Here is a 14,638-nt window from a genome sequence, read left to right on the forward strand (position 1 = left end):
CTGCGCGGCCACAGCAGCAGGCTTAGCCACCAGAGACTCCGCTGGCTCAAACCAGCGGAAACCAGATTTTGTTTTCGGCCCACAAAGGAGCAGATTACCTCTTGTATCAAATTCTGCGTGGGGCAGTGTGTGTGTGTGTGTGCGTGTGCGTGCATGCGTGCCTGTGAGTGTGTGTTTATGTCTTTGTTTCCCCAAAAAGATGTTTATGATGATGATGACAGCACACACACTGCTGCGCTGGAGCTGGCCGCTCACCCACCCACCCTGACCGTCCAGTCTAAGCATTGTTAATTTTCAAAAACAGACCATCTTTTGTTTATTTCAGTGCATAACCCTCAGCCTACATTAAAAAAAAAAAAAACAGATCAAGATTAAAAACCCTCCGATTACCTAGCTTAGCTACAAATCCGGCGTGGAGTCGAAGGCAGCCATGCAGCACAAACAAGATAGAACGTTTTTTGTTTGGGACCTATTGAAAAAACAAATGGGTAGCATTTTTAAACACTCATTGATGATGGCAGGGTGGCATGCCCCAAATGGTCTCCATTGAGGAGGAGTCGTTTTAAACTTTGGCCCTCTCTAAGTACATCATAGTATCAACGGAAGAATGATGCCCCAGAAAGAAAAGAGAGCTATTCCGATCAATTCCCAAATCTTCTCTTTCTGAGAACTCGTGTTTTCCTTTTTCTCCCATGATGTTCGAATAGCCAAGAGAAAGATTCCAATCTGCAATAGGCCAGGTATCATAGTTTGCTATTTTACTTCTTTTAGGGAAGAATGTATAACTTTGGGGACTTGGTGAGATGCTTTGCACGTTGGGTGCTTGCTGAGAGACTGAGCACGTCTACAAATAACAACTGCTTGCGTACTTTCAAAGCAGAATATTCAGTTTTTCATTTTTTATTAGCTCTAAATTGAGATGTTACACAATAAACTATTCCCCTTTTATACAGGGTTCAGAACAATTTGGGAAAATCTCATTTGTTTGCACTCTAATGGCTTTCCATGGAGCAAATGAAATAACAAAACAAGCTGTAGTATGTATATACTGCTTGCTTGGAATTTGAGACAAAAACAGCATTAAGCACTGAAAATTCAGTGCTGTAGTCAACATGACACTGTTAGAGAGACTTAGAGTGAGCAATTCATAGCACATTTCTCCCAAAGCAATAGTTTAATTTATTGGCCTGCACATGTCAAGTGTTATAACAGATGTTACAGATATTGGGATGTTTAAAAATTATCAGTTGTAGAGCTGAATTGCTGAGAATGCAAATTTCAGACCAAGAATGTGGTTTATAGTCTGTTACAACATAGGTTTCAATTTCTGTTCATTGCAGAAACTGTGGGAGTCATCTTAACTACACAATGGTATTTGTGACTTACAGTAATGTCGGAAACACATACAAAGAACAAGGCAGATTTATGGTTGTATCATTTTTTCCAGTTTCTAAATAGTTAAGCAGCTTGTTTTATCTATTGTGTATAAAACAAATAGAAAAAAAATTCTATATAGGAGAATTAAAATGTTACAGTAAAGATTATTGGGTTTTTTTTAAAATTTGACTTTAGTGAAAACTGCCCATAGTACAAATGAAGGAAGAGAGTTCATTGCTTTGAGATAGTCCAATTTACAAGATAAAAGAAAAAGGAAGAATCAAAAAGTATGGACAGAAACATGCCGCATGTAGTCTTTAAGCAAAACAAAAATCTAGGAATTAACTGTGATATATATTTTATTCTAAATTAAAAGAATGCTACCTCCAAATGCAGTCCCATTTCAGGGTGGTAAAATATTAACTCATATACTGGTTTGTTGCTTTAAATACTTATTGGAACCAACACACGAACTATTAATCATTTTCATTTGCTGGCATGATCTGAAATCAGTTGTCAAGGTTCTGAATAGAGCAACAACCTGAAAATTTGTGTATACAAAATCTCTTCAGTGGTACATTCTTAGAAGAGACGAGCAGTAAACTTGTTTTCTTCTTTATAATATAGACTTCTATGAAGTCGTTCCCCTTTATTTCATGATGGTGTCTTAGATGTACTTTAAAAGAGAATTTCACACTATTCTCTTTGTTTAATGTGACAGTGTGAGAAAGTGATCTTTATTCGTTCAAAAAACTCTGCATGTAGTCTATGTTTAGGTTCTTTTAATGTGTTTGTCTGTGATTTTTAAATGCTAAACATGTAAACAGATAAATTGTCAATGTTAATTCTGTATACTGTCACACAACTGATCTTTCTTTCCTGCCATTTCTTTCCTTTTTATCTTTTTTTTGTGCATTCATGTTGCAGTTGATAAAATTACGTGAAGAGGTGAGTACTTTCTAGCTTCCTTTTTTCTTTTTAATTCTATCTTTTCTTGTAAAATTGACGTTCATATCTGAAGTGAATCATTGCCTTCATTTTTCTAGGGAAATCTGCACCTAGCAAAACAACTGACCTTTGGCTCAGAAAGCTTCTCCACTGCCCTGTGTGTGTGTGTGTGTGTGTGTGTGTGTGTGTGTGTGTGTGTGTGTGTGTGTCTGTCTGTCTGTCTGTCTGTCTGTCTGTCTCTCTCTCTCTTTATATATGTGTGTGTGTGTGTTTGTGTGTCTGTGTGTATATATGTATACACATCTATATAAACAAAATAAACAACACACACACACTTAAAACCTGTATTCTAATCATGCATATCACAGGATTTGTTTTTTTATTTTACTGACATTGAGGTAAAATTATATTTTAAAGACAAAAAAAGAAGAATGACAAAAGAACATCTTAAAATGATACTGTTTTACTGTAAATTTGTGTAGTTTATATTGGTTTCTCAAAGAAGTTAATGTGATTAAATTTTTTGTGAGATTGTTTTACTTTACTGAAAGCTGTTCTCCACCTCTTTTCCCTCCCCCACATTCGTATGTTGCACATAAGACACTGTTCTTTGGTGAAAACACACATGTGTCCCTGCTTGTCTGTGTGTGCAGGTAACTCAGAACAGCCAAAGCTCACGTCATTGTTAAAACAGCACCCCAGTGGGCTCTCCATTTTCTGAGTTTACTAGTCAGTTTCATGATACAGTTCCGGAGTTTTTTGTGGACTAGTAAATATTTACAGAATGTTAATGATTTTATCCCCATGTCACTGAAAGATGTGGAATGATGCTGTTTATGGTTTGGTTTTTTTTTTAAATGAGGCCTCATATATCTAATATGCTTTGGTACTTTTTTCTCAGTGATAAAGTAGCTAAATTTTTTCTTATTTAGTAAGGTGCTTTGTTATTTTCCTATTAGGACATAAAAATGGACCATATTGACATTTAAAATTGCTTATAATAATCAGAATACTATGAATTAGTTCAGATTTCATTTGCCTGGAATCAGTTTTAATTGGTATGTCATCATTCTCTGGATGATGCATATGTTAATTTAGGGGTTTGTAAATAGTAGTTTTCTGCCACCCTTCTTATTTAAGATGTATTAGTGATATCTTTTCTTAGTAAAAGTAAAAATGCCATATAAACAAAAATAAAAATAAAATACACAAACACCCTTATTCTAATCTTCTTGTGTTTTCTACACAGAAGCAGATAAATAAAATAAAGTAAAACAGGTGTCATTTTGACATAAAATATTATTCTTTGGGTGAGTGAGAGATATATCAACATTATTTTCCTATAAGATAGTATATCTATTTTTAATATTCCCAAATGCTAACATTTAGGAGAAGAATCAGAATTCACAAATGTTGACAAAACTAATAGTAGAGTTTAAACTCTTCATATAAAGGAACTACACAAAGCTCTTGTTGCTGAATCTAAGTAATGAAAACAAAATCTTGTGCTGTGTTATAAACACATTTTTGTCAGATTTTTGTTAAGTTGAATGATATGGAATTAGATATCTTCATTCAAAAAGCCCAAAACAAGTATGCATGTCTTTTAGTATGTATCATTGTTTGATGGCTTAATTTTGTGTGGTGTCTGTAGCAATGCAACGGTTTCATTTATTATGGTTTTAGAGTTGATGTTTCCAAAACAGTGTCCTATAATGGGATTACAATTAGAAGAACTAACTAATAGAATGATACACTGTGAAATATAATTCTATCTATCCTTTGATATAGATGTAAGCATAGACATTTCTAGGCTTGATTATGGGGTGACACTGAATTGGCATATGAGTTGCTTAGAAGTGATTGTCTCTGAATCAGGATTTTCATAGTAATTGTTACTCGAGATTTCTTTCTTGCACCTATGCTAAGAAGACAAGCACCCATATGTTTCCAAATTCAATGTTTCTTTGGGTTTGGAAACAGTATGCTGGCATCTCTTCCTCCTGATACTCTTCTCCAGGCATGCTTGGAGGCAGGCTTGTGGTACAGAGGGAGCTGATCTGGTGTTGGCTGTGCCGAGCTGTTTGAATCCTGCCTCTCCAGCTCCCCACTTCGCACAGCTCCTCATACTAGTTGAGCTCCGTCTGAAGCTTCTGCACAGTTTCACTTACCTGCTTTGAAAAGGGCTGCGAAGAGGGGTGAGAGAATGAGTTTGGGATGGAGTGTGGGGGCAAGTTGAAAGCATCAGCTGCTGTGGTAGCGTATTTCCTTTCATTGACAGCGACCAGGGCAATGCACCACTAAGGGAACAATGTAAATAGCACAGCTGTTACAAGAACTTGATTTTAGTTTGACTTAAGTGAAGAGGTTCCGAAATACAAAGTGAAATCCTGCTGAAAAGCAGCTGGTAAACCGACATTCCTCTGTGGCTCATTTGCTCTCAGATAGTCGAACCCCCTGGAAGAATCAGTTACTTCTTATTTTGGAATCTGCATTAAAAAATATTTTCTAGAAAATTTTCTACTGTGTATGAGCTGTGGTATCCCCCAAATTATTCTATATTTAAATGCTTTCCCACACTATATATTAGCATAGCTTTCTTTTCTATTTAATATATTAGTATATAAGTAGCATGACCATTTTTAATATTGGTCTAGCTTTTTTTTAAGTCTATTTTAGCTAAATGTTTTCTTTTAATTTGAGATTTTATCCAATGTGAAAATAAAGTAAAAATTCTGTTCCTTTAGTCTGGATGAAAATTCAGATTTTCTCTTGCTTTCTTAGATCTGATTGATACCTTTTTTAGAAACTTGCCAATTTGAAGTTAATTCCATTGTTTAGGTAGAAAACAGTATTCAAAGGAGTGAAGGGCAGTCCTTACTTCTAGAACCTACATATAGGGAGTTAGGAAATTGAAAGCTATTTTTGACAAGCTTAGTAGTACTTAATTTTACTTAAAAATGACCAGCAATGCCATTCATAGAGAGCTCCTTTGCTCTTATTTGCTCGGTTATAACTCTAAGTGGTTTTGATTTTCTATGATAGAAGAAGCACTTCTTCCTTTTTATTTATTTTTTTATTTTTTGCAGAATGAGAGGGGAATATTTCTCTTAATTTCTCTACTGAATATTAGACAACTCTATTAATTATTATAGACTGTTATTGTAGCTTCCTGACCTTCACATTAGGTCCTGTCTCTCTGTTCTAAATGCATTGTTTTAATGATTCTTTTCCCCCATCGCTCCCCCCCAAAAAATTTTTTTTCAAGGAAAGCTTTGATGTGGCTTTAGCTGCCTCTAACGTCTGGCCGCATCTCAGATGTGTCACCTATGCCGGGAGGGAATAAGGAAATCACGTTTTGAATGGTAATGATAACATACTAATCACTTCCTTTCTTTGAAGATGGAAGCGAGATATTCTGTCAGCATCCCTGGCTGCGAGAGCTTGGAGGCACTGGTCTAGGTGTATTAGCTTAAGTGTGCATGTCAATACAGCTTGCATCTCCAAGATCCATGGGGGCTCATTAGAGCAACGTGGATCATTTCACTCCACAGCCACTCAGATAATGCGTGTGGCACCTCCTTTTTTATTATTATTAGAAAGCATTTTTTCTATTTTAAGTGACATCTGTCAACAACATAACACAAAGTTGTAGGGGTTGTGGTTGCATTTTTTTTCTTTCTCTTGACCAGACACCAAAATTGATTTGAGGAAGGGCGATATTAGTCTATACAAATACATGTCTATACCAACACACATACAATTATACAGACACACATACATACATTTTTAAGAATTGAGACGTATATATATATATATATATATATATATATATATATATACAAAATGCATGTATTCTTATTCATAGCAATGTTTAGCTTCTAAATTTATTTTAGGAACCTAAATAGGTATATGGTTAAACATGTGAAAAGTCTTAATGTAGGAAAGAACGTTTTGAAGCTGAAAGTTGGGGAGAGATCCTCTCTTTTCCCCTTAAAATATAACATAAGAGAAGTGTATATAATCATTGTAATCTTAGTTCACAGTCTAAATCACAGTATCAAAAGTCCACCTTTAACCTAGTATTGTATATTTGGGAATGAATCCACAATTTTGTACATCTTTGTGATTGGACAAACGTGTCTCTTGTTTCTTAGTGGGTCATCTTAAAAATTAAAACTGTTTAACACTTCTATTTCAGAGGCATATGTTGTTCTCTTTGGCACCTCGTTGCACATCCAATATAAAAGAGCATTCTCTCAAAAGTGAAAAATACTATTTTCAGGAATTAAAGGAACAAGTGGGTTTTTGAAATGATTGCATTTTATTGAAACACACACACACACACACAATAAGGATATAGATCTGTGCCAGAATCTCATCTCTGCTGAGACCAAAAAGATGCACTTGGCTGTGGTCTCAGTACATTTCTCAGGATTTTGGAGTAGCATTCATTGTGGTCACTTACACCATGAGTCTCCTCTAAAACAACAACCCCCCAAAAAGTCGATGGTATATTGTATCCTAAATTGGTTGGAAATCCGTCCATTATCATGATTCTGTAATGAAAGAGTTGCTAAAAATTAACAATAGTGGATGGCAGGAACTCACCCCCCCTACCATACACATACAAATGTTAGTGCATACAAAGGCATTTTTTTAAGACAAAAAAGAGAACATTGTAGACGGCCGTGTGATTTTTCCCCCCTCTTTTTCTTTTTCAGAGGGCACATCTGCTCGATAACACAGAGAGGCTGGAAAGGTCATCTCGGAGACTAGAGGCTGGGTACCAAATAGCAGTGGAAACCGGTAAGAATTCTGGGAGTGAGCAAATTGTCTTGCTTATGCACAGCAGTCTTCACAACACATGACATTTCAGGGAAACTTCAAAGGAGTAGCAGAGACAGCAGCTCGAGATGTGGTTTACATATTGGGGAGACAATTGGGAGCTTATTTGCGCTTATCTTTTTTCAAGTTAAAAGGCATGACATCTACTGAAAACAGTTCCTGAGGTTTAAAAGTATACATCTGAAAAGAGATGGAATACTTTGTCTAAATTCTACATTTGTCTTAATATGCAGTTACATGTTGTCAGTTTACCCACCCGCAATGGTGGCTAGACGCCAAGCAGTCTCCAGTTGTTGGTTCCTTTACGTTTTATTCACATATGTAAAAATTAACATTTTAATCAACCTAAATGGTGTGAGCTGGGGACAAAGAATATGTAAAACCTGTGTCACTTTGCTTATTTTTCCTTTTGTTGGAAAGGGTTGCTAATAATCTGTATTTTAACAAGAACCTATCATTAAATATACAAACATTCATCGTAAACATTAATGATAATGTTTATCATAATCTTATTATAGCATTAGTTGACACTGTTCAAACTTTTGGTTGGAATTGGCAGTGGTCATTAATTTCAGGAAACACAGTCCTGATTTTTCTTATAGTAGTCTATTTAAGATACACAGCTTTTTAATTGTAGCTATTTAATGCAATGTATATTTTTACATGGTGAGCAAATATCCATTAACATCTTAGTAATTATCACATTATTATTCTTTAGCTGTGCCTTTTGTCTTATAAAGTATAGATGTAAATTATGTATTTCATATATTTTAAATAGCTCTTGCCAAGATATAAACCACAAAAATAGGTGATCAACAAACTTTTCTTCAGTTTTTTTAAATTTTTTTTCTGTGAAATGTTGGTTTTTAAAAGCATAGTAGATATGATTCCAAATAATTTCTCTTATGAAAAGCCAATGTACTTCTTGCCCTTGGTTCCTAACTATCCTAAATTGGTTGGTTTATATGATGAATTTTAGGCAGCTAAAAAGAAAGAATGCAGATGACTCTGTCATGTTATTGGTGAGAAAATAGAAGTAAACACAAATCACAGGTTTTTCATACTATGGGCTGTTCTTCCTGATGTTGTTGATAGATTAGTTTAACTTGACTGGAATAAAAGCCATGTTTGATAGGTTCTTGTGGTTGGTGGCTCACCTGCAATGGTGACCCCAGTGAAGAATGTGAATAATGGAAAGAACCTTGAACACAAAGTCAGAAGACTAGGCTCAAGTTTTAGCTCTTGTTTGTGTAATCCTAAGCAAATCATAGAACCTCTCTGAGACTTAGTTTCTTCTTCAGTAAAATGGAAATAATCTTGCCCTTCTCAGAATGTTTTTAACAAAGGATGGCATGTGTGAAAGTATTTTACATAGCATAAAATGCAAACATAGGTGTATTATGAATGTGTTGTCATTTTATGATATAAAATTATTACCACATAGAAAATTTTTAAGCTGCAAGTGAAATTTGTGTAAAGGAATAGAAAAAATGTGTTATGGTAATCCTTGAGTAATTCAGCACTTTCTCTATTGAACACTAGAGTCATTAAGAAAACTTTCCCTCATAAAACATTCACTGAAAAGCTTCTTTCTACATAGGACCAGTTTGGACTTGTGGGTGGAGTATTCTTGCTGATCTCAAAGCATGGTTTGGTTGATGGAGCACAATTTATTTTATAGTTACACTATTTATGTAGTTCTTTCCCAAAGCCAAAGGAAGTCTTCAGAGATGATCACATATATCAAAAAACCATGCATTGACATTGGTTATAAGACTGGATAGGATTTGTTAGTTATTCTTTTTGGTATGTGAATACAGTGGTGTGTGGAATGTAATGGTAGATTGACCATTATAAAAAAAACAGATATTTATTTGTCATATAAAGCCTAGAAACTTCTGACAGACTATAAAACCAAAGTCTTGGAGGAAGAATAGGAAGAGACCTCTTGGAAGTTAAAGACATACGGTACTGCCTCTGCCTACTTACACAGAAGACATCATGCTAATTCATTTCCTTCAATGACTTTGAAAGGGGAGTGAGAAGTGTAAGACAGAGATAGAGTATTTTCCCTTGTTGTTACTTCTTACTGAAGCAATGTGGAAAAAATCGTGGTGGGCAGCATGTTGCTCCTGTATTTCTCACATCTCTGTTAGCACCTTAGTTGTGCTCAGTTGATCTGTAGTTTGTGTTTTGATTGTATGTAAATTTGTGATACTTATCATTTTGTTTGAGTAGCAATACAAGAACAGCCTCTTATTGCATCTTTCAAAAGGGAAATGGCTTGTTTTCTTTTTTTAACCTCATTGGGGATTGACCCAGACTCTCATCTATACTAAACAAGTGCCCCTTCCTCTGAGCTCTATCTCCATCTCTCAAAAGGGAAAAAAAAAGTAATACGTAGTAGATTTTACTTCTTAAAAGATGAAGAAATAGGGCTAGGAAGTTGGCTCAGTGGTAGAGCGCTTGCCTTGCATGCCCGAGGCCCTGGGTTCGATTCCTCAGCACCACATAAGCAAAAAGAAAAAAGCCGGAAGTGGCGCTGTGGCTCAAGTGGTAGAGCGCTAGCCTTGAGCTGAAGAGCTGAGGGACAGCACTCAGGCCCGAGTTCAGGCCCCACGACTGGACCCAAAAAAAGATGAAGAAATACAGGGAGAAAAGGATATGGAAGAACTAATCTGTCGAAATAACACAAAAGAGGGAAATCATTTCCAAGTATTTATACGATGAATTCTAGGGAACTAAAAAGAAAGAATGGATTGAGAAATAGTTCAAGTCCACAAAAGTTTTCATCCTTCTATAGCAGAATGAGAAAAACAGTAGAATGTAGTGGCTTTTCCAAAGTATTTTTTACTACTCAAGAGCTATATTTTTTTTCTGTGATGGTACAGTAACAATTGTAGGTAGAAGTTTTGTATATAATTTTCTTTGAAAAAAATAACAGGAGTTGCTACCCTATTTTGGGCTGTCTGGATTGCTTTTTGTGATTTTCTTTTTACTTGAGCACAAAATCTAGGATTCACTAATTGGAGAGATGAATTCCCCATCATCTGATACTGTCATTATTTTAGCTCAGTGAATTTGAAAACTCACTTAAATTCTCTCATTTACAAAGCAAAAACTTGAAATTGAAGCCTTATCTCTCCAACAAAGTTGTTAAGAAGTAAAGTAAGGTTTTACATCTATATATATGTGTGTTGTCTGTATGTATGTATATAGACACATTTATATACATGTATATGTAGTTATAAAATCATCAGAAAAAGTATTTAACTTTCAAAATAATTGACAGAAATTTTAACAAAATATGTAACTTACTAGTGTTAATTTGATTGCTATAATAGATAAATAATACAAAGGAAAGTAAAAAAAGAAAATAGAATTGAATATTATTTTGACCATCTGTGGCTTCCTAACAAATAATGCAATTCATCTTCTAAAATTCTTAAATCATTTTTAAACATTTTAAACTTATCTTGTCAAATAAGTAGTTACTGTCTCTTCAAGAACTGTTGAGCAGAGTAACATGTGCATAAATATTTTTAGTGCTATTTATAGTCTAATGTGCATTGAGTTGAATACCAATCAAGTGTCTTTCATGGATCCTTTTCTATTTGAGAACTTGATGAAATTACAAGTCAATTAAACAACTTCATTTAGTAGAGAAGAGACTGAAATCTGATATTACATAAAGAGTTGATGCTACTAGAAAGCCGGTTATCAGACTCTTCAAAGAAACATCTTTGGAAGTGACCATTATGGGCCAAATGCTGTGCTGATTGCATGGGACCTTGGCCAATTTGACATCTCTCCTAAGTTCTGCTCTGGAATTTTTGAATTCAAAAAACAGAAAAGGAAAGAAGACTCCCCACCCCCCACCCCACCCCACACACACATACTTAAAGGCAAGTATGACTGTTTGGCTGTAGAAATAATCATTTTGCTTGCAATCACAATTTAATGCCTAATACTCTGAGTTATCAGCCCTTCATTCTGAAATTATGGACTTTTGCGGCATATCCCAGAATTATAATAAGCACAAAACCACTTGAAGGTGTATGATTAGTAAAAGAAATATGCTGAAAGAGAAACTATGAGGGGACAGAAATGAAGCTCATTTTTTTCCTTTCCGTGTGTAATAAACAGTTTAAAACCCACAGGAGTGTCCCACCTGGTCTCTACGTGGGCTCAAGTCAGCTGGCAGTGCATTCCAGGAGCTATGAGTGAAGTTGCCTACATTCTGTAATCTCAGGTCATGAGGTTATGGCCTGTATGGTTTATTGGTCTTCAACCCTCCATCCTGACACCCCCAACCTTAACACTCTTCTTTCAGTAGTTGCTGTAGATTATTTAGCCTTGACTTCCCATTTGGCAGTAAATGTCTTGACAACAAGGTGCTAATAATTCCTGAACTCTTTGTAGTGAAAATGAGGTGTTCCGTTTTTTTGTGTACTAGTGAAATAATACAATGTTTATCAAACATTAAATATGAGCCACACACTGTTCTCCCTACTCTATGTTCTTATCTCTTAATCCTCATTACATGCCTTTTGCAGAGCAGACGAGAAGGCACAGAGAGATCAAGTCATTTTCCCATACTAGAAGTAGTATAGTTAGGCCATCTGATTCCATATTTTTAGCCAATAGACCGCACTAAAATAAGAATGGTTTCCACATACCTGGATTTTCCAGGGATCTGTTCTAGGCAAAATAGGCTACATTCTCATATTAATTAATTTTCTTTTTCTCTGATTTATTTAAAAGTTATTGAAAGTTCTTGGCCAGGTGCTCTGAGATTAGCATGAAGAGCAAAAGAGGTAAGGTGCCAATTCTAAGGCACAGAGAAGGAAGAGATGGAAAAGAATAGTCTGGCAATTTTTAATTAATACATAAATGGAAAAGACTGTTTCATGTCATGGTTGAATAAAGTAGGATATTAAACAGTACCTAATGAAGGCTATCAGAGGTTAGCTAATCAGGAAAGACCTCCCAGAGAAGAAAGCTCTATATAAGCCAAATGTTGAATGGAAAAAGATGCTATCAATAAGACAGTTTGGGGTAGGTGACTCTTGAGAATGGCAAGCACAAGATCTCTCAAATGAGGTGTTTAGGATGTGTAAGCAACAGAAAGGAGAGCAGAATGGCCAGAGCCATAGTGAGCATGGGGGAACAGCACATGGTCTGTTAGGATACAGATTATGTGGGGGCCACAGGCATGGAAGGTTTGACACCATTGAAAGATTCTTTGCAGGCAAATGGACTATTCTAAATCATGGAGAACATGGAGTCTGTAGGGATGAAGAGTCAGAAGAGTAGAAACAAAGAGATGTATTAGGAAATTTATTACAGTAATCCACAATCTGGTCTCTTTGCCAATTAAAATGACTGGTAGAGGGATTTGGTAGTGAAGATACATAAGAAACCACTAAGCATTTTAAACAGTCAGAAACAATGAGCTTGAATGTTATTATTGATTGTATTAAACAATTGGCATGAGTTCCCAAAGATTCTTCCTTAAGGACAGCTTCAAAGAAATGGAGACTGAATAGTTTTTGTATCTGGAAGGACATTAAACACAATGACTAATCCATCAGGCTGGCAGTAATGAACATTTGTGATTATAAATCTGGCTGAATATTGAGCTTATAGTAATACATTACTGATGGTGATACTTACTTCTTGAGTTTCTGAGAGATATACACATATATACACATGTATATATACATACATATATACATGTATATAAATATATGTTATGTATTATTAGAGGTAGGAGATTTATAAATTATCTCACATAGATAATGGCATATTATTTCTCTAATCTCCTCACTTCAGGAAGATTCTGAGTTAAAATATACATTTTCACTCTGGCTAATTTTTCTTTTTATTTCTATCTTTGGTACAGAGCCTGGACTGTGTCCCTGAGCTTCTTTTGTTAAAAGCTAACACTCTACTACTTGAGCCACAGCTCCACTTTTGGCTTTTTTGGTAGTTTTAGTGGAGAAAAGTGTCTCACAGACTTTACTACATAAGCTAGCTTTGAACCATGATCCTCAGATCTGACCCTCCTAAGGATTACAGGCATGAGCCATGGGCACCTGACTTCTTTGGCTAATTCTTTATTCATTTAAGAGGAAATGGAATGTTCCATAGAGTGTGTTCAAGACCCAATGTTGCTTCTTCCTGGGAACTTGTTAAAAAATCAGAATATTAGGTCCCACCTCAGGTCTACTGAATCAGATTTTCATTTTAACAGGATCAGCAGTGACTGCACATTAAAGATAAGTAAAGGGCTCACTTTACAGTCTTAAAATGTAGTCTGTGCTGTTTCAACTAGCTAAAAGTCACTCCACTGAATTTCATATATGTGAGTCCTAATATTTAAACATATATACAAAAATTCAGGCAGGTAATGAACACCTATACTCCCTACAAGGTAATAAATATAGTTTGTCTATTCTAAATATTGTTGGCATCGGACATGAGGATGGTCTTTTATAGGAGCTATAATACTTCCTGTATTACTTTAGTTAGGGAAATATGAATAGACATTACTCAGTAATTCAAATTTGTAATAACCTATTCAGTAACCCCAAAGGTACTCATTTTACCAAAGTTCTGGTAAATTGGTGAGAGAAGTATAAGATTAGATAACTATTGTATTTCACTCATTCAAACTTTCTTCAAGTCCAATGGGGATGATAAACTAGCAAGACAACTCAGCCATCACTGAACTGGATTTGAGTAGAGAAGGTTGTGTCCACAAACATTAATTCAAGTTATAAATTTGATTATTAACTTAAACCCAGGTTGTAATTCAGAAAGACACTACCATCTTCTGTGTCAAAGTTATTACAGAAATGACCAATTAAGATTTTGTATTATCTTACAATACAGGGACAGAAAGTAGCATTCCATAGTTAGGTTGATATTAACCACATATCTTATCTAATCAAATACATTTTAGAGAAAAAAGTTTTCTGTAGGAGTATTAAACTTTTTTAGTGCAGAAAGTTATCTCTTAAAACATTATTCATTATTTTCAGTGATAGAATGTTTTCAGACTCTTAAGGGTGTCTCTGCTTGAACAGACATTTTCTAAATGCTAAGAATTACTTGGCCATGTCCTATAAGTTTTTAGACATCTTCTCAGCTACAAAAAAAAAGTCATTTTTAATGTTTGGCTCTCACTTACTTTACAATTACATGCCATTAAAGTCTTACTAAAAATGCTCTGATTCTGTTCTAGAAAGAATAGAGGAAATTGTCATTTGGGGTGATACTCTTAAAGAGTATTTTCAAGCTACTTAAATTTACTTTGTGCTCTGAGATATTGGTGTATTCCATAGTGGTAAGAAAAGGATGTCATTTAAACCCGATTTGGAGAACCTTCTCCTTAGGTGGTCCAAGTGAATTCATGGGGTTCATTTTTAATCCATTAAATGTATTATACTCGTTTGTAAAG

The 14,638-nt window shown here is 35.1% G+C and overlaps 1 protein-coding gene across 2 annotated transcripts in view; it reads left to right on the forward strand.

Moving 5' to 3' along the window:
* Nucleotides 1–14,638, forward strand: part of Vti1a (vesicle transport through interaction with t-SNAREs 1A) — a 317,394-nt gene that overhangs the window by 70,938 nt on the left and 231,818 nt on the right. For both annotated transcript variants that reach the window (XM_013017749.1, XM_013017750.1), the window contains exon 5: nt 7,050–7,134. In XM_013017749.1, coding sequence (XP_012873203.1) covers nt 7,050–7,134 — 85 coding nt within the window. The remainder of the gene's footprint in view (nt 1–7,049; nt 7,135–14,638) is intronic.

This window comes from Dipodomys ordii, unplaced genomic scaffold (genome assembly GCF_000151885.1).
Source record: "Dipodomys ordii isolate 6190 unplaced genomic scaffold, Dord_2.0 Scaffold36, whole genome shotgun sequence".
Classification (NCBI taxonomy): Eukaryota; Metazoa; Chordata; class Mammalia; order Rodentia; family Heteromyidae; genus Dipodomys; species Dipodomys ordii.